Source organism: Leptodactylus fuscus, chromosome 4 (genome assembly GCF_031893055.1).
Source record: "Leptodactylus fuscus isolate aLepFus1 chromosome 4, aLepFus1.hap2, whole genome shotgun sequence".
Classification (NCBI taxonomy): Eukaryota; Metazoa; Chordata; class Amphibia; order Anura; family Leptodactylidae; genus Leptodactylus; species Leptodactylus fuscus.
This window is the reverse complement of record NC_134268.1, coordinates 201,756,436-201,781,530: the sequence shown is the minus strand read 5'-3', so window position 1 is coordinate 201,781,530 and position 25,095 is coordinate 201,756,436. Positions and strand designations below refer to the sequence as shown.

The 25,095-nt window shown below is 41.0% G+C and overlaps 1 protein-coding gene across 1 annotated transcript in view; it reads right to left on the bottom strand.

Moving 5' to 3' along the window:
* MPP7 (MAGUK p55 scaffold protein 7) overlaps window positions 1-25,095 on the bottom strand; it is a 267,439-nt gene that overhangs the window by 106,866 nt on the left and 135,478 nt on the right. The window contains exon 5 of the mRNA XM_075271728.1: window positions 6,927-7,004. Within this exon, the coding sequence (XP_075127829.1) occupies window positions 6,927-7,004 (78 nt within the window). The remainder of the gene's footprint in view (window positions 1-6,926; window positions 7,005-25,095) is intronic.

Below are 25,095 nucleotides of genomic sequence, written 5' to 3'. Positions count from 1 at the left end.
ACAGTACAGAGATAATACACACAGTGATGTCACAGTACAGGGATAATACACACAGTGATGTCACAGTACAGGGATAATACACACAGTGATGTCACAGTAGAGAGATAATACACACAGTGATGTCACAGTACAGGGATAATACACACAGTGATGTCACAGTACAGAGATAATACACACAGTGATGTCACAGTACAGGGGTAATACACACAGTGATGTCACAGTACAGGGGTAATACACACAGTGATGTCACAGTACAGGGGTAATACACACAGTGATGTCACAGTACAGGGATAATACACACAGTGATGTCACAGTACAGGGATAATACACACAGTGATGTCACAGTACAGAGATAATACACACAGTGATGTCACAGTACAGGGATAATACACACAGTGATGTCACAGTACAGAGATAATATACACAGTGATGTCACAGTACAGGGATAATACACACAGTGATGTCACAGTACAGGGGTAATACACAGTGATGTCACAGTACAGGATAATACACACAGTGATGTCACAGTACAGAGATAATACACACAGTAATGTCACAGTACAGAGATAATACACACAGTAATGTCACAGTACAGGGGTAATACACACAGTGATGTCACAGTACAGGGGTAATACACACAGTGATGTCACAGTACAGGGATAATACACACAGTGATGTCACAGTACAGAGATAATACACAGTGATGTCACAGTACAGAGATAATACACACAGTGATGTCACAGTACAGAGATAATACACACAGTGATGTCACAGTACAGGATAATACACACAGTGATGTCACAGTACAGAGATAATACACACAGTAATGTCACAGTACAGGGGTAATACACACAGTGATGTCACAGTACAGGGGTAATACACACAGTGATGTCACAGTACAGGGATAATACACACAGTGATGTCACAGTACAGGGATAATACACACAGTGATGTCACAGTACAGGGATAATACACACAGTGATGTCACAGTACTGGGATAATATACACAGTGATGTCACAGTACAGGGATAATACACACAGTGATGTCGCAGTATAGAGATAATACACACAGTGATGTCACAGTACAGGGATAATACACACAGTGATGTCACAGTACAGGGATTATACACACCGTGATGTCACAGTACAGGGATAATGACACACTGAAGCTACAGGACCAGGAAAATGCACAACATGATGTCATAGAATAATGATAACGCACACACAAAATGATCACCGTATACACTGTAAAAAGTAGACAGTGAGCTGTTCAATTTCTCTGCAGCACCTCCGCAGGTGAAATGAAGCATTGCACGGGCCACACCGATATTGTGTGCATAGTGGTATAGATTGGAGTGCTGCAGCCTAAGTCCATAGCAAAGAGTAGAGTGGTTTCTGAGATCCTTTTAATGTCAAGGTTCATTTCTAGATTCTTGGCATGGTTTACAAACCGCATGTTACTGTAACCTCCTTAATACCTGTGAAGGCTATAGATAAAATAATTCATGCCTGCACGTTGTTAACATAATGTCCTGGCAGCGCACACTAAGTACATTCATCCACTCAGACATCATTTGTTATAATGGAGAAAGCTGTCCACCCTCTCGGAGACAGATAAATGGTTATTGGGAAGTCGCTGCTCTCTTTCCATATTGGTGCTGCACTACGTTTTCCTTTGTGACCCACGATAAACATTAGAAGGGGCAATATCGGGTTCCGCGGTTATTTTTAAGGTAAGAAGAACCACAAAATAGGATTTTGCATTGAGTTGTGCTACACTTAATTATTCACTGCATTAAAGGGGCTGTCAGTTATAGAAAAACATGGAGTAAATGCAGGACATTGAATAAAATAAAAAAAATAACAGTACTGGGTTGTGAATGGTTCAGAGCTGCGGCTTCTCTTCCCACCGGGCTGGAAGTGGTTATGTCACATCGCTCCTGTAGCACATCACAGGCCTCGGCTGCGGCATCTGCGTGTATGGCCACTTGGCCAGCGGGTCATATATGTGATCACCAAATGGGATGTCACCAGTAACGGGATCAACAACCCTGAAATGGGGGGAGACTCGGTAAGGAGTCCTGTGGATTTATGTTTATTTTCAACAATAACCTCCCCATCATCCATTTTTTATTTTTTATGTAGGACAACCCTTTTTAAAGCCATCCAACAGTCTATATTAAAGGGGTTTTCATATAGGACTCATAGACTGATATGTAACTGGTGGGGATCTGACAACCGAGATCCCCCGCTGATCAGCTGTTTGAAAAGGCTGTTAATGAGGTCATGTTCAGTGGCTCAGTTCCTGAACCTATCCTAAGCATAGGACACCAATATGTAAGTCCTGTAAAAATCGTGACGTTTTACAGTACTTGCAAATTGGATAGGATTCATGTGAATCCCATGCCCACTTTGCGGAAAAAAATCGCAGCATGGACACGCTGCAATATCCAAAACCGTAGCGGTTTTGAAAATTGCAGCATGTCAATTATATCTATGGAAACGCCGACGGCTTTCCCATACATATAACTGTAACACAAAGTCCGCGGAGGAAAACTCTGTGAACTTTCTGTTGAAAGCGCTGTGGGAAGAACTGCAATGCATTAATGCCGCAGTTCTTCCCTCTCAGTGGGGCCTTAGCTTTAGGCTGAAGCTCCACGTTGCAGATAGGAAGGGTTTTTTTTTGTTGTTGCAAAATTTTGTTGTATTTTATTTTTTATTTTTTTAGACAGAAGAGAGGGGAGTCTTAGACATTCATACATTCTACATGGGAAAGTCTGCAGTGAACTTGAAAAAGTCCAACGGGACCAAAGAACATGGGAAGAACAGGTAAAGCAGTAAGGGCTCGTTCACACAGGGGGCGGTGGGGTGGATTTTGACCATATTTTGACTCGGGGAGCCAAGTCGAAATATAGTCAAAACGTGCCTGCCATGATGTCACGGTTTCCCCCACCCCGGAGTCGGCTCAAATAAATGGGTCGATGCCGGAAGTTGCGGCTGCCAGGCAGAAGCCGCGGCTCGCTGGGCCGCGGAATCCGCCTGAAGAAAGGGCAGCTCGCTTCTTTTTTTCCCACTATCGGCAGTTGCTGATTATGACGTGGATTCTGCTGTCAAAATCCACCCCTTTGGCCCCGCGTGAACTAACCCTAAGGGTCAGTGCACACAGAGTTTTTTGGTGCTGATTTTGACACTGAATCCGCCTCAAAATCAGCTTTCAAAAAAAAAAGCTTCCCAATAGAGTTCTATTGGGAGTTTTTTTTTTGGAGGCTGATTTTGTGGCGGATGCAGTGTCAAAATCAGTGCCAAAAAACTCTGTGTGCACTGACCCCCATTAGTCCTTGTGTAGTGGATGGACATGTTGGGTCTTCCTAAGTAAGAAATGTTCTAGTTAATCTGTAATTACAGGCTTGAACAGTATATCGGGAGAGGGACTCATAGCCTAATCCTTATCTATACTGTTAGGAGTCCCTGCCTCCCAGCAACACATAATTACGCAGAAGCTCCTAGCTCCATAGATAACTGTATTGGTAGGAGTCCCTCTACCAGCAAAGTGTTCAGGTGGTAACTCATGGACACACAGAGAGTTGTGTGAATACGGAGCTAGACTCTAGTTCCATCAGACTGTGATTGCACAAGGACCTGAATTATGGCCGTGTGAATAAGAACTTCTAGATTAGGGTCCTGAATGGATGAATTGTATTAAAGGATTTGTCCAGGATTAGAAAAAAGGAGCTGTTTTTTGCCAAAACAGCAGCACATTCGCAGTCTATTATTGCTCTAATTCTCATTCAAGTCAATGGAGTTGCCCTACAACACCAGTCGCCGTTCATGGATAGAGCTGGCCTTTCTGCACCTCCCCCAACTCCAACTCTTTGCATCTTTCAACAGGTGTTGCTCTATTGATTATGGAACAGTTGGCTTTTTTTTTCTAGCCCACACCCTTCCTGAGCAGTCAATTCTGTATCTGCACAATGATATCATTTACTGTCAGGTGGGTGGCTTGTGCCAGTCTACTCCAGCCCAGGACCACCCACCTGACAAAAGACTAAGAGCTGACTAACTGCACCGATTGCTTGGCAATGATGGGGGCTAAAGAACAAATTCTAACTGTGTCAGAAACTGAGGACCAGCGCATATACAAAGAACTGGGGTTGGACTAAACCACCTAGTATGTGAATCTTCATGGATGAGAAGACTAAACAATCTCATGATAGAAAAGTACAAGCTGCGACCCATAAATTGGACATTTCCTCCGGTTCCTTTGTGTCATTGGGATCCCACATGTATCTTAACTAGTTTTTCTACAATTCTCAATGTGCAAAGGAAAAACCTCACACAAGAAAAACATCATAAGGGGTTGAGAGTAAACCACAAGCAGGACCGCAAGTGGAACAGAACTATAAATTTACTTGATTGTGGATTATTTGAGATTGCTAAAATCCAAAGGCTTGTGTCTTAGTCTCCAGTATCGGAATAGGAATGGCATTCTATGCCAGCAGAATCCCATTCCAAGTACATCTTTTCGGAGTCTACGACGCACATCAACCCTTTGCCTGCTATTTATACAAGACTTGGCTATACCAGTGGAGCTTACATTGCCCGTTCGGTGCGCGTGGGGTTAAGACTACCCATAAAACAAATATGTCAGTGGTTATGGTCTTACTACAGGAATACGGATTTCCATGCCGGCGACCAGGAGTTCTGACCCAAGCCAATTTGTGCTCGGAATCCTATGTCTTCAGCACTTTTTAATGTTGGTTTAAGAACATGTAACAGAAGATGTGCAAAGTCGTCATCTGGGAGAAGGGGTTTGCTTCTGCAATGTTTTATGTGCACTAATGTACATAATGTTTTGTTTCTTAATCTACTGTTGGATAGTCACCACTCTGCTAAATGCAGCCAAGTCCCTGCCAAGAAGTAGAAATCGAGATTGTAAATGGATTCCAAAATACTCAGTGCTGCAAAGAATTATCCAATCTCCAGACACCTAAGTATTCTTAAGAGGTTTGGATGTTCGCTGGATTAGATAAGACGGAGAGCCAAGGAGATATCCCATGTACAGAACGCCTAAGTAAAGTCCCATCTGATATTAATATGGAGTATGGATTGCTATATACAAAAGTGATGGGAGTAAGACGGTGTTGCCCAACCAAGTCTGCAATGACACTACAGTAGATGTATCAGAGAACTTGTAACCAGGGGGTGAGCAGGTAATGGAAACACTAGTAGGGACAAAGCAGCTGAAATGTAGTCGTTGACCACCTTAGGCCAGGTTCATATGATAATTCCACATGTGTTGGACAATGGGTACACAATTCTGAAGGTAATTCTTCAATTTCAATAACAAAATCGTATGCCCATTGGCCACCTCATATGGTGGGGATTCAGCATTGTGGAAGCTTGGCCTCAAACTTAAACCTCTCTGGACCTCCTGAAGGAAGTGCTGTATGTGCCATCTAGCTGTATATTGTGGGCACACCTGCATGCCCATTATATACCCATATCTAGTGGGCAAGAATAAGGGCTCGTTCACATCTGCGCCCCGGTCTCCGTTCATACAGGTTTCCGTTTCCTGCACAAAACTGAGCAGGAGACGGAAACCTGCAGGACCCTTTCATTTGAATGGGTTTGAAAGATGTCCGGCCGTGAGCGCCGGTGAGCGTTTTATGCTCTTCGCCGCAAAACCGTTTTGATTTTTTTTAAATCAGAGTCGGACATGCAGTACTCTGTGTCCGATTTTTTTAAAAAACGGTTTCGCGGCGGAGCGCATAAAACGCTCACCAGCGCTCATGGCCAGACCCGGTCTTACAGGTTTCCGTCTTCTGCAAGCAGAAAACGGAAAGCTGAGAACGGACTCCGGGCGCTAGTGTGAACCCAGCGTAAGTATGTATAAAGTTAGGACTTATATATTGATATATATGCATAGGATAGATCATCAATATTTGATTGGTGGGTATCCGATACCTGGTTGAAGAGGGTTGGGAGAATGCTGCACCGAACACCAAGCACAGCTCCATACACTGCCTAAGGGTTGAGTTTAGTATAGCAGCTCAGCCCCATTCACTTGAATAGGGCTGAGCTGCTGCTGTACCATGTGACGTCATCAGTATAGCTGGTCGTTGACGGTCCCAGGTCCCTCAGCCTAAGATTAGGCCGTCATTATATAACAGTGCACGTAAATCAGGCCTCTCTCACGTGGCTCCAACGATCCAGCGGGCAGCGCTACCCCATATACCGAACCTAAGGCAACCACTTATTCTAAAAATAATATTTTCCCACCACCTTAATGTGCGTCCCTCGGGTCCTCTGCCCAATTTCACTCCTATTGCCTCGTGATAAATGAGCAGTTCCCAAAAAGCAGGTGTATTTTTCCCCTCCTTTCTAATAGAATTATAGACACAGGAAATTGGCTCCTCCATCGGCTTGCTTGTTGAACAGTACTTTTTGATTATGACAGTAATTTGGAAAGCTGGAGAACATGAATCACGGCTCGTATAGTCTACGCTGCGCCCTGACAACCCCTTCGCTGTATTTTATATAGCTCATTTCTGCAGTATTAACCGTCATTTTTCTTCTCCTGTCAGCAGAACAGACGTCTCATTTGTCTATTATTGTAAGGCGCTCCTCTTGTCTGTGACTTTCTCCAAACATTGGCAGAGGACGGCTCTTAGCCCCTCTCTGTGGGACTGCAACCTGTAATTTTAATAATGTAGCCACCGCGTCCAAGCATACCAAGGTGATGTGTTTTTATTGCGCACGAATGAACACAAATTAAGGCGATGTCAGCAGCCACCCTGTGTTGACAGCACGCTGGGAAGCAATCTCCGCAGTGTATGGTTTTTATCCTGGGAATGACTTGCACATGTTTGCACTGGGATGGGTTTCACGTATAGAAATGCTCGGGCTTAAGGGGGGCAAATACTTACATCATCTGCCAGGGCGGTGGCGCTGTGGATGATGGGCTGCGGGTTCTCTTTTTCGTAGTAGTGCAACTTCTCGTGTATCTGGGGGTAAAGAAGAAAGCAGAATAACGTTATTTACAAAGGTTTAGACCAATAGGCGATGGGTCAACGTGACCTGGAGCGGATCGGGATTCCCGTGCCAGGTTAAGAGCTAGTAAATAACTTTTATTAGGCTGAAATTTTACCAGTGCGGAAAGCCGGGGACTTCTATATCAACCGAGACAAAATGTCCCCATATCTCATAGTTATTACAAATCTAGAGATGTCAATGGGAGATATGGAAACAAAAAACAGGGCTAACTCATAGTATAGGACAGACCCACAAGGCAAATACTTGTCAACAGGGTCCGGGCCAGGTCTGGGTGGAGGCAGAAAAAAAAGTTTCCAAAATAAAATGAGTAATTATTTTTAATATTATATTATACAATTTTTTATTATTATTTTTTGTATTAATATTGCATAATTAGATCCGTTGTTTGTCACATACTAGGTTTTTTACTGAATTACTTCTTCTGTCTGACCATGACTGTCAGCCATTTATGTAGGAATTGGAGAAGGAGTGTGGAAAAATCGAGGAGTCGTAGTCAGAGTCAGGGTTTGGTCTACCAACTCCACAGTCCGGCTTATAAATCCCTTTCAATCACTTTTCCTAGACTCCTGGAGGACAAATCCTATATAAGGCTGGGTTCACACGGGGTATTTTGGTCAGGATTTTGAGGCCGTATCCGCTTCAAAATCCTGACCAAAAAGATGGCTCCCATCGGTTTCAATGGGAGCCGGTCGTTTCTTTTTTCCAGGAACGGTTTGTTTCGGCTCCCCGAAAAAAAGAATGGACATGCTCATTCTTTCAGGTGGATCGTGCCTCGCAAATCCGCCTGAAGACACTCCTGACTAGGCCTATTAATTTGGGCCTAATCCGGATCGCAGTGCCGCGACTGGATGACGATGCACTCCTGTTGCGGCTGCCCCGTATTTTGGACCGGAAGCTGAGGTGGCCTCCGCGTCAAATTCGGATCCAAAATATTCCATTTGAACTAAGAACCAGGCAAATGTACCATTCAAGAGGTCTAAGAATGATGGGTGGCAAATCCATATCGGTCATCAACTAGTTTTCTCTTGAGAGATAAACGTATACTTACTGTTGGGGTGAATTCAGAAGGCATGTGGGTAATGGGGTCCATGGGATGACCGCCTTTCCAAGCCCAACCAAAACTCGGGTACACCAAACTGATCACAACGATGTTTATGGTTTGGGTTTCAGTCTGACCGTTGGACAGTAGACCTGTGGATGAGCTGGGACTCACAGATCATTACGGAGAATGGCGTTTGGTTCCACTGAGCTGCGATTGGTCTTGGAAATGCCAGGCCTCTGCTGTTGTACACAGAGACTGATTGTAGTTACAACAAAGGCATACATGGACATCGCCATATTACCTCTTTTCGCCCTTATGCCTGTAGTCTTATTGGATGGTACCATTCAGTGCCAATGACAGCCGGGAGCCTACTGAAGCTTCCAAGCTTGTCATTCACTATCATACCAATGCATTTAGCAATATACAGCACTGCAGGAGGCAGAATATGGAGGCTCACATGGTTTTAAATTCTTGTACCTAACCGCAGAACACAGGTAATATTTCATTTTTACCGCACAACAAAGGCCATAAAAACAGAACCCATAAATTACAGATTCCTTCTAATTACACCTCATTTGGAATATTTCCCAGCTTCCCAATACATTAGACGGAATATTAAATTATATCATTATAAAGTACCATTTGTCCTGCAAAAAACAGGTCCTCGAACAGAGTTGTGAAGAGAAAAAAAAAAAAGAAAAAGTTATGCCTTTTGAAAAGAGCTATTTAACCTTTCAAAAGACATAACTTTTTTTTTTCTGTTCACAACTCTGTTCGAGGACTTATTTTTTGCGGGACAAATGGTACTTTATAATGATATAATTTATAAAGTTAAAAATAAATAAATAAATAAATAAATAGCTGTGATGGGAAAGGGTTAATACTCCTTTTAAAGGGAATGTCAGAAGTAAATTGATTGTAAACCTAATCTTGGAATCTTGTAAAAAGGCAGAGACAAAGAGGTCAGAGGTTAGACTAGCAGAAGATGGAGGAAAAAATTTATATGTAAAGGGAAAAAAGTTTCCCAGGATAAGAAAATCTATGTCATCATAAATGGAAGTCCATAAGAGGCGAAATATGATGGTGTAAAAACCAGGGCTGTATCAAACCAGCAACTCTGACCCCTGGCAAACAGTACAAAGAAAGGTTGTGGGGCCGAGTTATGGGGTTAAAATATAGGATTTTTGTTCTGAATATAAATAATACAACACAATCCGGATCCAAGAGCCAAAAAAAATGCTGCCGGTCTGCCATTAGACCTGTAAAAAGCCCGATGCACAGAAGCTCAGTTACCTTGCAAATCCAAACTATACAAGAATCCACATAAAACACGGAGAATTGGTACAAAAAAAAATAAAAATTGAATTTCCATTCTCTATAAACTGTCCATGTTTATAGAAGTGTTTAAGATGTGATTTGGGATATCACAGCCCTACCTTGCACAGACCAAGTCACCTGGTAGGACCCTACTATGGGAAATGTACCAAGAGCCATTTGTCATTACTGTCTGCTGAAGTGTTACACATGAAGTCAGGTGGAAAATATGTGTGCTATGCAGATTAAGCCATAGAATAACAGGGAATATGAGTGCGTTCTGTGTCGTGCCACCATATTGCAAAAGCAATCATTTCCAATGGCTTGTCTGAAACTACAACACTTTATGGTTCTACCTTTGCAAAGAGATTACCACCTTACCTAGTAAATGTGCCATTATTTCATTTCCATTTTTTTTTTCACTTGGCTACCAGAATTGTTCCTGTATTTGCAATGAATTTTGGAGAACCTGGGAGGTATTCATATTATAAAGTGTGAGCTGACATGCAGGTAGACAATGATGTCATTGGGAACTACCGAACGCCACCAAATGCCCCATTACTTCATTACAATAGCAACCCATAAAAGGATGCACGTAAGGCTACATTCACATTGGCATTGGTGCACAGTCTAAGAAACAGACAAAAAATTATCAGCACTACCAAACAATGTGAACAAGAAATGCAGACAACAACCCTGTGCTAGCATCAAAGGCATTACTGCAAATACCTACTGTATATAACAATACATGAGAATGAGGTTCTTGGTTTTTACATTTTGATCAAAATGTATTTAAGCCCATCCGCTAACAACAAAGTGACCCCTGCACTAACATTACGCAGCGCTTATGGCCATACAGTTTGAACAAATTGTAAAAACCAAAAACCTCATTGTTATGTATCCTTATATACAGTAGGTATTACCAGTAATATTCTTGGTGTTAGCAGAGGGCTGTTCCCATTTGTACTTCAACCACAGCAACGTGCACCTGCATTTTTTTGTTGGTGGTGCTGATGACTTTTTGTCTGTTTGTTGCATTGTGCATCTGTCCATTTTAATTTGAGCATAATAAGGGTGAACTACACTCCTCTAGAGAGGGAACGCCATTTGTGGTGTAGGCTAGGCTTGATATGGCAGAAATACATTTCATTTCATTAATCATGGAGGACAAGGCCCTAAAAGAGGCAAGTCGTGGTAATGTAGGGTGGTCGTCGCCTAGTTGTGTCAGATAGACTTAAATACGGTTTGATCAAATTGTAAAAACCAAGAACCTTCTCTTTACGTATTGTTATATACAGTAAGTACTTGCAGTAATAGTTGAGGGCTGTTGCAACGTGCCGACGTGAAGTCAGTCTAAAATTATGGGCAAAAAAAGTCCTATAAACAAGATTTTGTCCTACAGTGAAGTAAGGGGAGAAAACAAATGATACCCAACAGTATAATATATATGTCAATGAGATATACATTGACATCATAATCAAATGGGTCCCTCTGTATCCATTGCTGTCCATCATTAGACAGACCGTTTTTACTGTATGGTCCATTCTCCAAGTCCTGCGACGGACCAAATGGTGCAAATGTGAAGACACCTGAAAATAACCAACAAGTCTAAAGGAAAGCATCAACTTTTGCTGCTCCTCTGTTGTGTTCCATAGAACGTATGAATATAACACTATGCGTGCCAACCTGGATTTTTTGGGCCATGCTTGGATGGAAATGCAACCCTATAGCCAAATTTATTTCCTACACTGACGCGTTTTCCCCACAGAATGAAGAAGAGAAGAATAAGAAAGAGACACAGGAATGGGGGATGGAAAAGAGTAATCAAAATGACAATGCAATAAAAGGAACAATGACACGGAACATACTGGAGCAATTTACTGTATCCGATGTGCCAATGCTGGTGGCATGTGCAATGGTCAGCCGGTGACCAATCCTATATGTTCTGCTTCGGTGGCAGTGCTCTGATGGTATTGTACTGGCCTAGACTTTGCATCGTGTTCATAGTCGTATCTAGAAATTTCTGTAGGCGAGTAGGTTAAAATGAAGTCTGACCAACGTTTTATATAGTTTTCTACAGCTATAGTAAACAATGTTTGTGTTTTTCACTTCCAGAGACGATATTTAGGTGATGGCTGAATGACAATTCCCCTTGTAGATCATAAGATCATTAATCTAATGGTAAAGTCGATATTTTCGTCCCGTTTGCAGATGTCGTTTAACATAATGAATGGATGCGGGAGGCTCGGGAAACATTATCTCAGCATCTGAGCACTTTCTGGCATTTCAGAATTCTCAAAATAGAAAAATTAAAAAAATGAAATTGCAAACTTGGAAGAGAGAAAGAGCCACAAGACGAAGTAGTGAAGTGAATTCCCTGCACTGGATGAAAAGACACCATAAATAATTGAGGTGGCAGCTACAGCACACACCGACTACAGGCTATAAACAAGATTCGGGAGTGTCACGCCGAACGTCTTCACACTTCCCAGAAGTCGCTCTGTTATACTAAAACCTCAAAGTGCACCCTCTCGTCTACATCAATGGTCACGAAAATCATTCACTAACTTAGAAACTTGTGAATTAAGGCCTCTATGGAGCAATGAGGACACTGCCATTGCTCCAATGATCTCATTTGCAAATTGACAAAACCAGTAATATTAGCATCAGAGGCCCCAATTCACAAGGGGAAAACACCTAACCTATCTATCTGCGGGGCTGGGTAGATAAGCTCAGTTCTGCCGACAGTCTCCCTTTAAATTTGGCACTGTCCCATTTGGCCCAATAAGTATAAATGTGACTCTAGTTGTCCAAATAAGAAAGTATAAATGTGACTCTGTGTAGGTACAGACGCATGTGGCTGGATACACATCCTAGACAAGGCCTGTGTGTCTAGGCAATGTGACCCTGTGTGCCCAGACAGGAGAGTGCCCCTGTGCCAGGACAAGTGGGCGTATATGTAACTCTATAGGTCGGTCATGTTAGCATATGGCTGGGCACATATCCTAGACAAGTCAGCTTACACCATAACGTATGTTTGGACAAGACTGTATAGCTGTTACCATGTATATCCAGAGAAGAGAGTGTAGCTGTGATCCTGTATATCCAGAGAAGTCAACATAGACATGATCCTGTGCGTCCAAGCAAGCGAGTGTAAATCTGACACTGGGCCCAAACATGCAGTTGGGGGTGTAAATGTAGATGAGTGCACCCCACTATGTTCCTGGATAAGTGAGCACACACCTGTACAAATGACTGTACGTCTAACCTGACAATGTACGGACTGTACAGCATTATTACCGGGGCTGTGTACCATATTATTATTAGCACACCATATAAATCGGAACATTACGGTGAGCTGTAATTTGGCACACTACATGATACTATAGCCCAGGTGGTGTATGGCTGTTACTTGGATGTCACCATTATCCTTAGTAGCGCCCCCTTTCGACCGATGATCAACAGGGAGTGGGCCCCTAATATACCATCCTAATATTGGTGGCTAATCTGTACCCATAACTGGTATACGGATAGCTTTTTACTACTGAACTTACATGTATATGCCCTACATTAGTTTTTTTTTCTTCCTTTGAATCTACATTTTCAAGGGAAAATCACTTTCCTTTCATGTAGACATGGAATTGAAGCCTAGAAAAGGAAAAGCAGCACAAAGTGTTTGGTCGCAATTTATACCAACCACAAGGAAAATGTTTCCAAACATGAAGTATAAAGCAATGTCATATAACATGGCCGCCTGGTCCGTCTGCACCGCAACATAGCCAGGAGAACTTGTGAATGCTGCAAACAGGACACCTGGCTCTGTACACTAGGTAATACCCACCAGATGTGATCAGGGAGGATGGTCAGGATCATAAAGAGGGTCAAAAACTCCATTACAGCGTTCTCAAAAGCTCCCATAAAGTCAAAGGTAAGTAAGTCACACTAAGTTTTTTGCAGGCGGATTTTGAGGCAGAATCCCCCTTAAAAGAAGGCTCCAACTCTCTCATACATTTCACTTCCTCTAGCTGATTTTCTAGGATCTATCTTCAGGTGGATGCTGCACGCCCCATCCAAATTAACAGGAGGCAGAAAAAACTCTGAGCGCTAGAGTTTTTTTGCATGGAAGCTGGGAAAGGTGAAAAAAAATAAAATAAACCATATTCACCTGTCCACAATGCCTCCCACCATGGTTCGGTCGCAGTGCTTCAGTGTCTTGTTTTGGTGGAAGTCCCCACCTCAGCAGCCCAAGTAAAAGAACCGGAACATCACTTGCAAACGTCACCCATGACGTCTTGTGTCCTTTCCTTACGTCACTGATCGCCTCTGCAGTCATTTCCATTAAAACAAGACCCCCGGTGCACTGGTTTGTTTGTTTTTTTCCCCTTCCCTGGGTTCTCCTGGACAACCCCTTAAACTTACCCTAATAGTGCTCCAGTAATATGGAAACCCTGCAGCGTGTTGGCACTGAGTCCCCTCTACCTCAGGGTTTCTTTACTCATTTGGTCTCACGACCCAACCCATTAAAGGGGTTGTCCTGGCAAAAAATGTAGGGCACAGGAGGTGAAAAAATAAAATTTAAACAATACTTAGGTTGGGTTCATACCAGTGCTTGGATTCCACCCATGAATATGCTTGAAAAATGCAGGACGCATTTTTCGGGCGGAAATCAAGTGGACCCTATTTCTATTTTTGGGTCCCCAAGTGAACCCAAAGAAAGGAGACCCAAGCGCAGGTGTGAACCTACAATCACCTGTCCCTGGTGCTCCGGTGTCTCCCAACAAAGTCCGGTCACGTCCGGTCCCCGCCGCACGTGACCAACCAGCGGCTTCAGTGGAAGGGATTTGGGACATCATCGACAAGAAGTCTTAGTGAAGACAGACCAGCAGAAGGACCAGAATACCCTGGGAGGGAACCGGAGCATCAGGGACAGGCGAGTAGAATTTATTTTAGAAATATTTATTTTCTTTAACAAACATGGCCGCCAATAAAACCCACTAGAATCCTCTGATTCCGTGAAGGCGCAGGCTATCCGGACACTCGTGCACTTGTATTGTGGTGTTTTTGATGACTTCTCTCTCTTTTAAGTGGAGGCATGGAAAAACAATAAGCAATTTATTTTTTTCTAGCAGAATCAATAGATTTTTTTTCTCCATTTTTCATCACAGCACAGAGGAGTTCAGGACGTGTGAAATACGTCACTTGGCCCATCGCTTACATAATTGATCCAACAATGATAACATTTGTTTTGCTTCCCAACAGCATATAAAATATTCCTGTACCGGACACTGTTAAAGACTGAAACCAAAGCTCAAAACCAAGAGACGTGTTTAATTCATTTTAACGTCTCGTATAAACCATTGAATAACAGCGAGAGAATGTAAAAGAGGAGGGGAGACCCTGAAAGGGGGAAGTGAGGCATCTCTCTGCATGGGATTATTATTTATTTATTTTTTTTTTTTAACATGGAGGTATAAAAGATACAAGATGGCCGCATCCACTACAGATACCCAAAAGGCCACAGAAAGAAGGGGGCAAGTTTCAGATCATTTTTTTTTTTTTTTTTTTTGCACCAGCGAGATAATACCGTACTGGGTCACGCCAAGGTAAAAATATCATGAATGAGAGAAACACTTTCTAATCCAATTTCACAACTTTTATTACGTCTTTACAAGAGAACATTCTGAAGAAGTGAGCTGGGAAATATCAGGAAACACTGATCACTATCACATGTCATCTGTTTTTTTTTATTATTTAGGACCTGGAGACACCAAAGTCTGATACAAGTGCTATCTATCTATCTATCTATCTATCTATCTATCTATCTATCTATCTATCTATCTAGCTCATGTCTATCTATCTATCTATCTATCTATCTATCTATCTATCTATCTATCTAGCTCATGTCTATCTATCTATCTATCTATCTCCTCTCTATCTATATAATATCTATGTCATTATCTATTCTAACATCTATCTGATCTCTATTTAATATCACTCTATCATTATCTCTTTATTGCTCTTTGTCTATCGTTGTGTATCGTTATCTATCTCCTATCTATCTATCTATCTATCTATCTCTAATATCTATCTCTCTATCTATATCTAATATCTATCTCTCTATCTATCTATCTCTCTATAATATCTATCATATCTATCTATCTATCTATCTATCTATCTATCTATCTCTCATATCCCTCTCTCTCTATCCATCTCCTATCTATCTATCTATCTATCTATCTATCTATCTATCATCTATCTATATCTAATATCTATCTATCTATCTATATCTAATATCTATCTAATATCTATCTATATCTATCTGTCTATATCTAATATCTATCTATCTCTCTATCTATCTCTCTATCTATCTCTCATATCCCTCTCTCTCTATCTATCTCTCTATCTATCTCTCTATCTATAATATCTATCATATCTATCATATCTATCTATCTATCTATCTATCTATCTATCTCTCATATCCCTCTCTCTCTATCCATCTCCTATCTATCTATCTATCTATCTATCTATCTATCTATCTATCTATCTATCTATCTATCATCTATCTATATCTAATATCTATCTATCTATCTATCTATATCTATCTATCTATCTATCTAATATCTATCTATATCTATCTATATCTAATATCTATCTATCTATCTATATCTAATATCTATCTAATATCTATCTATATCTATCTATCTATATCTAATATCTATCTATCTATCTATCTATCTATCTCTCTATATCTATCTCTATATCTATCTATCTATCTATCTATCTATATCTATCTATCTATCTATCTATCTATCTATATCTAATATCTATCTATCTATCTATCTATATCTAATATCTATCTAATATCTATCTATATCTATCTATCTATATCTAATATCTATCTATCTCTCTATCTATCTCTCTATCTATCTCTATCTATCTCTCTATCTCTCATATCCCTCTCTCTCTATCCATCTCCTATCTATCTATCTAATATCTATCTATATCTATTATCTATCTATCTATCTATCTATCTATCTATCTATCTATCTATCTATCTATCTATATATATCTAATATCTATCTAATATCTATCTATATCTATCTATCTATATCTAATATCTATCTATCTATCTCTCTATATCTATCTCTATATCTATCTATCTATCTATCTATATCTATCTATCTATCTATCTATATCTAATATCTATCTATCTATCTAATCTAGCCATCCATCCATCTTACCTGTCTATTTTATCCATCTATCCAATTTCTATTTATACAATATCCATTTGCTCTCTATCTATATAATATCTACCAGCTTGGTGTCAGCAGTCGGTGGAATATCTGCCATTGTACATTAATGGTGACCATTCCAGCCTATGCAGGGACACTTCCCTTTTGACAACAGTAACAGCAATACCCAGCTATCAATCTCTTCATACATTTCCAGGCGGAATAATCGAGAGATAGGACATATTCCTATTTTATGGAGAATACATATCTACAAGTATACAGACTCCACATATGGCAGTAATTCTCTATAGTAGAATCGCTTCTGCAGACAATATACATTGCAAAGGGGGATATCTGCAGAAGGAATTGAAAGATTCACAATCATGGACATTTTTTTCTAGCTTATAGAGGAGATCTATCAAAATATCCTCCACTATGCGGCTGGGGTAATATGCTGCAGATGCTGGACAGAGGAATTACCGTGTATATGCTATATGTGAACATACCCTAAGGGAGATAATGTGACAATAGACCAAGTATTATAACTGGTTACTATCAGCTTTCTGCTTCTGGTTTGTGAAGGGACACTTTATATTATAGATCTCTCCTGGATTAGGAACACTATACTACATGAGGTCTAAAAGGGAAATTTGGAATTTGCTGGGGAAGAATGTAAACTGGTACAGGATAACAAGTGCAGATAGACCAGTAACACATTTGTTAGAGTTTGTATGTAAGGTGCCATTATAAATCGGTGAAATATTGGTTTTCAAGTGAATGACTTCATAATATGAACCAACTGTTTTGTTTTAAGGCAGCGCCACCTAGTGGATGCTATATGGAACAGTCACAGTCTTATTCTCCATACAGTAAATGGTTTGGTTGTGTTTTATTACAAGTTGCATTATCCTATAGTGGCTACATCATAGCGTTATCACCTATAGTAATAAAGCGCATAGTTTACATGCGTTTTCAGTGACGTACGGCCATCTGGGTTTACTATGAATCTGTACAAGCCTAATCATTACCAGAGATGGAGGAGCCGGCGGAGCTGCAATACAAGAACCTGAGCGCCTGACTGTATTCAACCTGATTCTTTACTCTTTCAATGGAACAGTTCTCCCTATATTTTTTTTGGGGAGGGGGATCCTTCCAGGTATTCCTCTATGCTCTTACCCCTATAATCAGGGTTGAAGAGTTGGGACTAACTTTGGGTGGAAAAAAATTATCAATTCCGGCGTCAAAATAAAATGGGATTTTTTAATTAAATTATAAAAAATTATAATATAATGTATAATTAATTAGAGCCATGTTTTTTTTATATATACTTTCATAGGATTTTTTTTTTTTTTTTTTATCAGTGTGGAGTGTGGGAGGAAACCCACGGAAACACAGGGAGAACATACAAACTCCTTGCAGATGTTGTCCTTGGCAGGATTCAAACCCAGGACTCCAGCGCTGCAAGGCTGAGCCACTGTGTTGCCTAACCTTCATAGGAATTTGGTCACAAATGATCATGACTATTAGCCATTTATGAAGGAGTCTTAAACCTCTGCTCATGCTGACCTCAAGAGTCCAGTGGGCGGTCCTACTCGGTGATTGACAGCTATCTATGTAGGGTAAGTCATGCAGGGAAAGCCTTCAACCACTGCATAGGACTAAAACTGCAATGCACAGCACTGGTTGCCAATTCCAGAGGCGGAGCACTTATACCTGCCTGTATGCAAATCTGGTAAATCAGACTCCGCCCAAAAATCACTTACAGGCCAATTTGCATATCTATGATGATTATTGCTGCATTGACCATTGATTTTTGATCACATCTGTAAGTTTCTGTTCCTATTAAAGGCCCCTCCATGGCACTAATATTGGTTTGGAAGGCATTTTGAACGTCCCTTTAACTAAATCAACAGATGTCCTGCAAATTTTACAGGTGATTTTTATAGGGTTTGCTATGGATCGGGTCTACTCTTGGGGTCTATACATCACATAACATAATATGGATCGCAACAGCACAATTCGGTGGGCATAGTGTGATGCATCTGCAATGCAAATGGACCAATATATTAAATCGGCCCAATATTCCCCCTGGAACGTCGGTGACATCAACGCTTGTGTGAACCCGACATCAACCAAGTTCCCCAGGATGAAAAATTTCAACAAAATCTGCTCAATGACTTTCACTCCCATCAATAGCGGTGCTGAGTTCATGTGAGGCGATGCCGAAAAACTGAAATTTTAGTGGGGTCTGAGCACAGAAGTAGAATTTTAAAGGCACTTCTGGACGGGCTGTATGTGCAGAGGTGTATTTAAAACATTGCAACGCACTATGTGCCAGTAATAAAATATTGGAATCGATGCCCGACTCCGCTTTTAAACCTCCTTATAAATTGAAGAAATTCTGCCAAGCAGAAAACGTCTAGATTTTTAAGCTATAGAAATTTTCCTGAAGATAATAGGGAGATGAACGGTTCTCATAAGATGGAAGGAGGCCTCGGGATAGGCGTGACTTACCTTTAATAAAGCCCAGCAGAGGTTTTATGTAGGGAGAACGCACCGCGGTGGGGGTTTTATTTCGGCCGACTTGGAAGTTCGTTCGCTTTTTTATTAACAAAGCCACACAGGTTTTTTTAAAAATAAAATGTCCATAGAAACAGGAAAACAGATGGCAGTAGGTGAGAGCATCTTATAGGGCATTAGGAGCCAGGAAACGCACACTACGGGTCCTTGCCAAATACATGCTTAGCATCCTGTGGATATTTACACACTGAGCAGAAATGGGCCCGCTTGCCGTCATCGTGCCAGCAACAGATTTAGACTTTACATTACGATTATATTGTAGACATTACAAAAAGGGCTCTGCGTATGGTTATGGATTAGAGTCAATGTTTTCTGAGCACAGATCTGGGGCTGACATTGCTTTAAAATCACACGTTGGAAGGGAATATTTGTGTAGCTACCCCTTTAAATATCAAGAAAATCAACTTAGCCCCAAAGAGTTAGGGTCACCTGAATCGAAGGGCATTTTCCCCTTGTGAATTGGTCCCTCTGGTGACGGATTCTCTTTAGAGTGTATTACAACTTTGCATAAACGAATAGTACAGGTGACTATAAGAAACTTTGTAAGATATATTATTAAAGAAATCTGTCTCCTTCTCCGCTTTTCAGGCAGTTACAATCTCCATATTAGTCTATGAAGAGGGAAGGGGGATAAGAAAAGATAATCCAATAATGGCTGCAGTTACACTCTGCTATTCCTTGCTTTTTAACAGTGCTAGGTTGTAGATAAGAGGCTGCCAGTGCACAGAATAAGGCAATAAATCTATTAGTCTATGAAGAGGGAAGGGGGATAAGAAAAGATACTCCAATAATTGCTGCTGTTACACTCTGCACTACTTTGCATTTTTAACACTGCTAGGTTGTAGATAAGAGGCTGCCAGTGCACAGAATAAGGCAATAATTCAGGGGCCACACTGTGGCTCAGTGGTTAGCACTGTAGCCTTGCAGTGCTGGAGTCCTGGTGTTCAAATCCCGCCAAGGACATAAAACCATCTGCAAGGAGTTTGTATGTTCTCCCCGTGTTTGCATGGATTTCCATCTCGTATTCCAAAGACATACTGATAGGGGGAAAAATGTACATTGTGAGCTCTATGTGGGGCTCACAATCTACAAAAAACAAAAAAACAAAAGAATAAGGCAATAAATCTATTAGTCAATGAAGAGGAGAGGGGGATAAAAGACACTCCAATAATTGCTGGTGTTACACTCTGCACTACCTTGCATTTTTAACACTGCTAGGATGTAGATAAGAGACTGCCAGTACACTGAATGAGACAATAAATCGATTAAGCAGCCCTCAGGTTAGTCCTTCACAGCCCCTCCCTGCTCCATAGAGTTGTATGTGTGATATAATGTAAACAAGCAGTCAGATTGATGTTAAGGAGCAGGAAAACAGCCTAATAAGTGGAGAAGGAAACAGATCTCCTTAATAATATATTACAAAGTTTCTTATATTTAAATATACTATTCATGTATGTAAAGTTGTTTATAACTGGAAGTATGGTTTAAAAGAAGTCTACCACCCCCCAAAAATACAAAAATTCTTCTGAACCACTTGTATTTTGCACCCTCTCTCCATCCTATATCGCTGCCCAGTGCCCCGGCAGCACTAGTCCTGAAGCTAGGAGTGCGTGCATGTGCAGGATTTTGCAAGGGGCACCATGATGCAAGCAGGAAACAGATCTCCTTAATAAGATATATTACAAAGTTTCTTATATTTAAATATACTATTCATGTATGTAAAGTTGTTTATAACTGGAAGTATGGTTTAAAAGAAGTCTACAACCCCCCAAAAATACAAAAAATCTTCTGAACCACTGCAACCACTTCTTCTGAACCAGTGCAAAGGCAAGTTAATCAAGGTGCTAAAGGGTTTTAATAGAGACTAACTGGACATTCCCCCTGACACTGGGCACCTCATTCTCAGAAATGTCTCTTAACATGGTAACCTTCAGAACAATACAGGTCATCCACAGGAAGAAAGCTGGGATATGTATTTGGGCTCAGCAACAGCTGGAATGAAGAATAAAATCTTGACACAAGGTCTGAGCTGTTATCTCTGGAGTAACTCATCTTCCTCCATGCCAAGTACTTAACCTTAAACCTCATAAATTCTGTTGTACTCTTCATACCTACAAAAAGTAAAATTACTCCATGGAAACAAAGAGAATCGCTATAAGAGATTGTGTGGGCACGCAGGAACGGCATAAAGCCCTGTCTATCAACATGTCTAATGTCATACAAACAGGAAAGATAGATATATCATAGATAGATACATGGATGGATAGATAGATAGATAGATAGATAGATAGATAGATAGATAAATAGATAGATCTTAGAAAGATAGATCAATCGATAGATACATCATAGATAGATAAATAGATCATAGCTAGCTAGCTAGAGAGATAGAAAGATAGGAGATAGAAAGATATATCATAGATAGATAGATAGATAGATATTAGATACAGTCCTATGAAAAAGTTTGGGCACCCCTATTAATCTTAATCATTTTTAGTTCTAAATATTTTGGTATTTGCAACAGCCATTTCAGTTTGATATATCTAATAACTGATGGACTCAGTAATATTTCAGGATTGAAATGAGGTTTATTGTACTAACAGAAAATGCGCAATATGCATTAAACCAAAATTTGACCGGTGCAAAAGTGTGGGCACCTCAACAGAAAAGTGACATTAATATTTAGTAGATCCACCTTTTGCAGAGATAACAGCCTCTAGTCGCTTCCTGTAGCTTTTAATCAGTTCCTGGATCCTGGATGAAGGGATTTTGGACCATTTCTTTCTACAAAACAATTCAAGTTCAGTTCAGTTTGATGGTCGCCGAGCATGGACAGCCCGCTCTCAAATGATCTGAAAACAAAGATTGTTCAACATAGTTGTTCAGGGGAAGGATACAAAACGTTGTCTCAGAGATTTAACCTGTCAGTTTCCACTGTGAGGAACATAGTAAGGAAATGGAAGACCACAGGGACAGTTCTTGTTAAGCCCAGAAGTGGCAGGCCAAGAAAAATATCAGAAAGGCAGAGAAGAAGAATGGTGAGAACAGTCAAGGACAATCCACAGACCACCTCCAAAGAGCTGCAGCATCAGCTTACTGCAGATGGTGTCACTGTGCATCGGTAACAATACAGCGCACTTTGCACAAGGAGAAGCTGTATGGGAGAGTGATGAGAAAGAAGCCGTTTCTGCACGTACGCCACAAATAGAGTTGCCTGAGGTATGCAAAAGCACATTTGGAGAAGCCAACTTCATTTTGGAAACAAAGATTGAGTTGTTTGGTTGTAAAAAAAGGCGTTATGCATGGCGTCCAAAAAGAAACAGCATTCCAAGAAAAACACATGCTACCCACTGTAAAATTTGGTGGAGGTTCCATCATGCTTTGGGGCTGTGTGGCCAATGCCGGCACCGGGAATCTTGTTAAAGTTGAGGGTCGCATGGATTCCACTCAGTATCAGCAGATTCTTGAGAATAATGTTCAAGAATCAGTGACGAAGTTGAAGTTACGCCGGGGATGGATATTTCAGCAAGGCAATGATCCAAAACACCGCTCCAAATCCTCAGGCATTCATGCAGAGGAACAAGTACAATGTTCTGGAATGGCCATCCCAGTCCCCAGACCTGAATATCATTGAACATCTGTGGGATGATTTGAAGCGGGCTGTCCATGCTCGGCGACCATCTAACTTAACTGAACTTGAATTGTTTGTCCAAAATACCTTTATCCAGGATCCAGGAACTGATTAAAAGCTACAGGAAGCGACTAGAGGCTGTTATCTTTGCAAAAGGAGGATCTACTAAATATTAATGTCACTTTTCTGTTGAGGTGCCCATACTTTTGCACCGGTCAAATTTTGGTTTAATGCATATTGCACATTTTCTGTTAGTACAATAAACCTCATTTCAGTCCTGAAATATTACTGTGTCCATCAGTTATTAGATATATCAAACTGAAATGGCTGCCGCAAACACCAAAATATTTAGAACTAAAAATGATTAAGATTAATAGGGGTGCCCAAACTTTTTCATAGGACTGTAGATAGATAGATAGGAGATAGATAGATAGATATTAGATAGATAGATAGACTCTCCCTTTTAGAATACATCAGCTTATTTTTGGAATAATGTATCCCCTCAGTAGCGGACACCAATAACAGTGGCCCCTCGGCAAGAATAAATGGGCTCCTATACTTTTCAACTACTAATCTGATGGTCACCCCTGAGCTTCCATAACTATAACTAGTTGTGAGGTCACAGTAGCTTATCTGCCTGAAGTCCACATGTGATATCATTGTAGCTTACTTGACTGATATCATATAAGCCATTTAAATCCCGAATGTGATGTCATAGTATTTTTCTTGACAGTGGTCAGTAGCTAACTGAAATCTACTGTGATGTCACAACAGCTTACCTGCCTGAAACCAACCTGTGATGTCATAGCAGCTACAGAATCTGTCTAAAATCCACTGTGATATCACAGCAGCTTACCTGCCTGAAACCCAGATGTGATGTCATTGTACCGTAGCTTACCTGCCGGAAACCAACCTGTAATGTCATAGTACCGTAGCTTACCTGCCTGAAACCAACCTGTGATGTCATAGTACCGTAGCTTACCCGCCTGAAACCAACCTGTGATGTCATTGTACCGTAGCTTACCTGCCTGAAACCAACCCGCGATGTCATAGTACCGTAGCTTACTTGCCTGAAACCAACATGTGATGTCATAGTACCGTAGCTTACCTAACTGAAACCAATCTGTGATGTCATAGTACCGTAGCCTACCTGCCTGAAACCCACTGTCATGTCACAGCAGTTTATCTGATGGACACACATTTGGCATGTATGTTACAGTGACATCATCCAGTCTGTCTTGGATGACATGAAGAATCAGAAGGATTGGACAAGTCTACATCCACAGAAGATCTGAGTTAAGTTCTCCAAGATGGCGGTGGGAACAACCTCTTGTCTGTTCTAGAAGAACTGGTGGTCCATTGGAATCCCATTATTATCAATAGCCTGGTAACAAGCGCCGATATCCAAGGAGCCGCATGGCTGCAAAGCATCATGGCCCTACTCCATCTACACACTGACTGCAACCAAACACAACTACATAGAAACGGGAAATGTTCGCGTTCCGTTTTTGCCATTGCGATGACTTTTTGACTTTGCAATGTGTCTGGTAACTATCAGGCTCTTCATTACAACATTACATCACATCCTCCATGAACGCAATGTCCTAACCTTATGTAAGACCAATAAGTGCAAGAGGCTAAACATATGCGCTAAAGCAGGGCCAGGGCTGTGATTTCGACATGTTTTCCAGAACTTTCCCTAGAAAAACACACCAAGGCAATTTGCGTTCTGGCCCAATACGGTCTGCTTTGGATTGAACTTCAAAGGGGGGGCTATTAATTTACAACCAGGAATTTTGTTTTGTAGAAAATTCCGACAACTGGATTACACAGCGATGATATGTAAGTGGAAGGAGCTTCCCTGTCTGGGATAAGAAACAATCCTACCAGTTAGAAATAAGGAGGGGGCTGTGATGGATACTGCTCCTGGTGTGACGTCTGTCTGCCAAATCCCGAGGCATCAATTTTGCCGTTTGGATTCTTGTGGAAAATTTCAAGCTTCCAGAGTGAGATTTGGAAGGAAGGCCGCAATAAATTATTTGTAAATACGTTTCATAAAAATGCTGGATAGAAAGTTACGACATCCAAAAGAACAGATTCCTACTCCGACGTGATCGGGTCTATGGGGACGACCACACATAACAGCCATCCAAGGGCCTCAAGCCCGCCACCTTATTATTATAGACTCAGAACACCGCAAGTGCCGTCTAAGGCCTCGTGCACATGACCGTGTGCTAGCTGTGTTA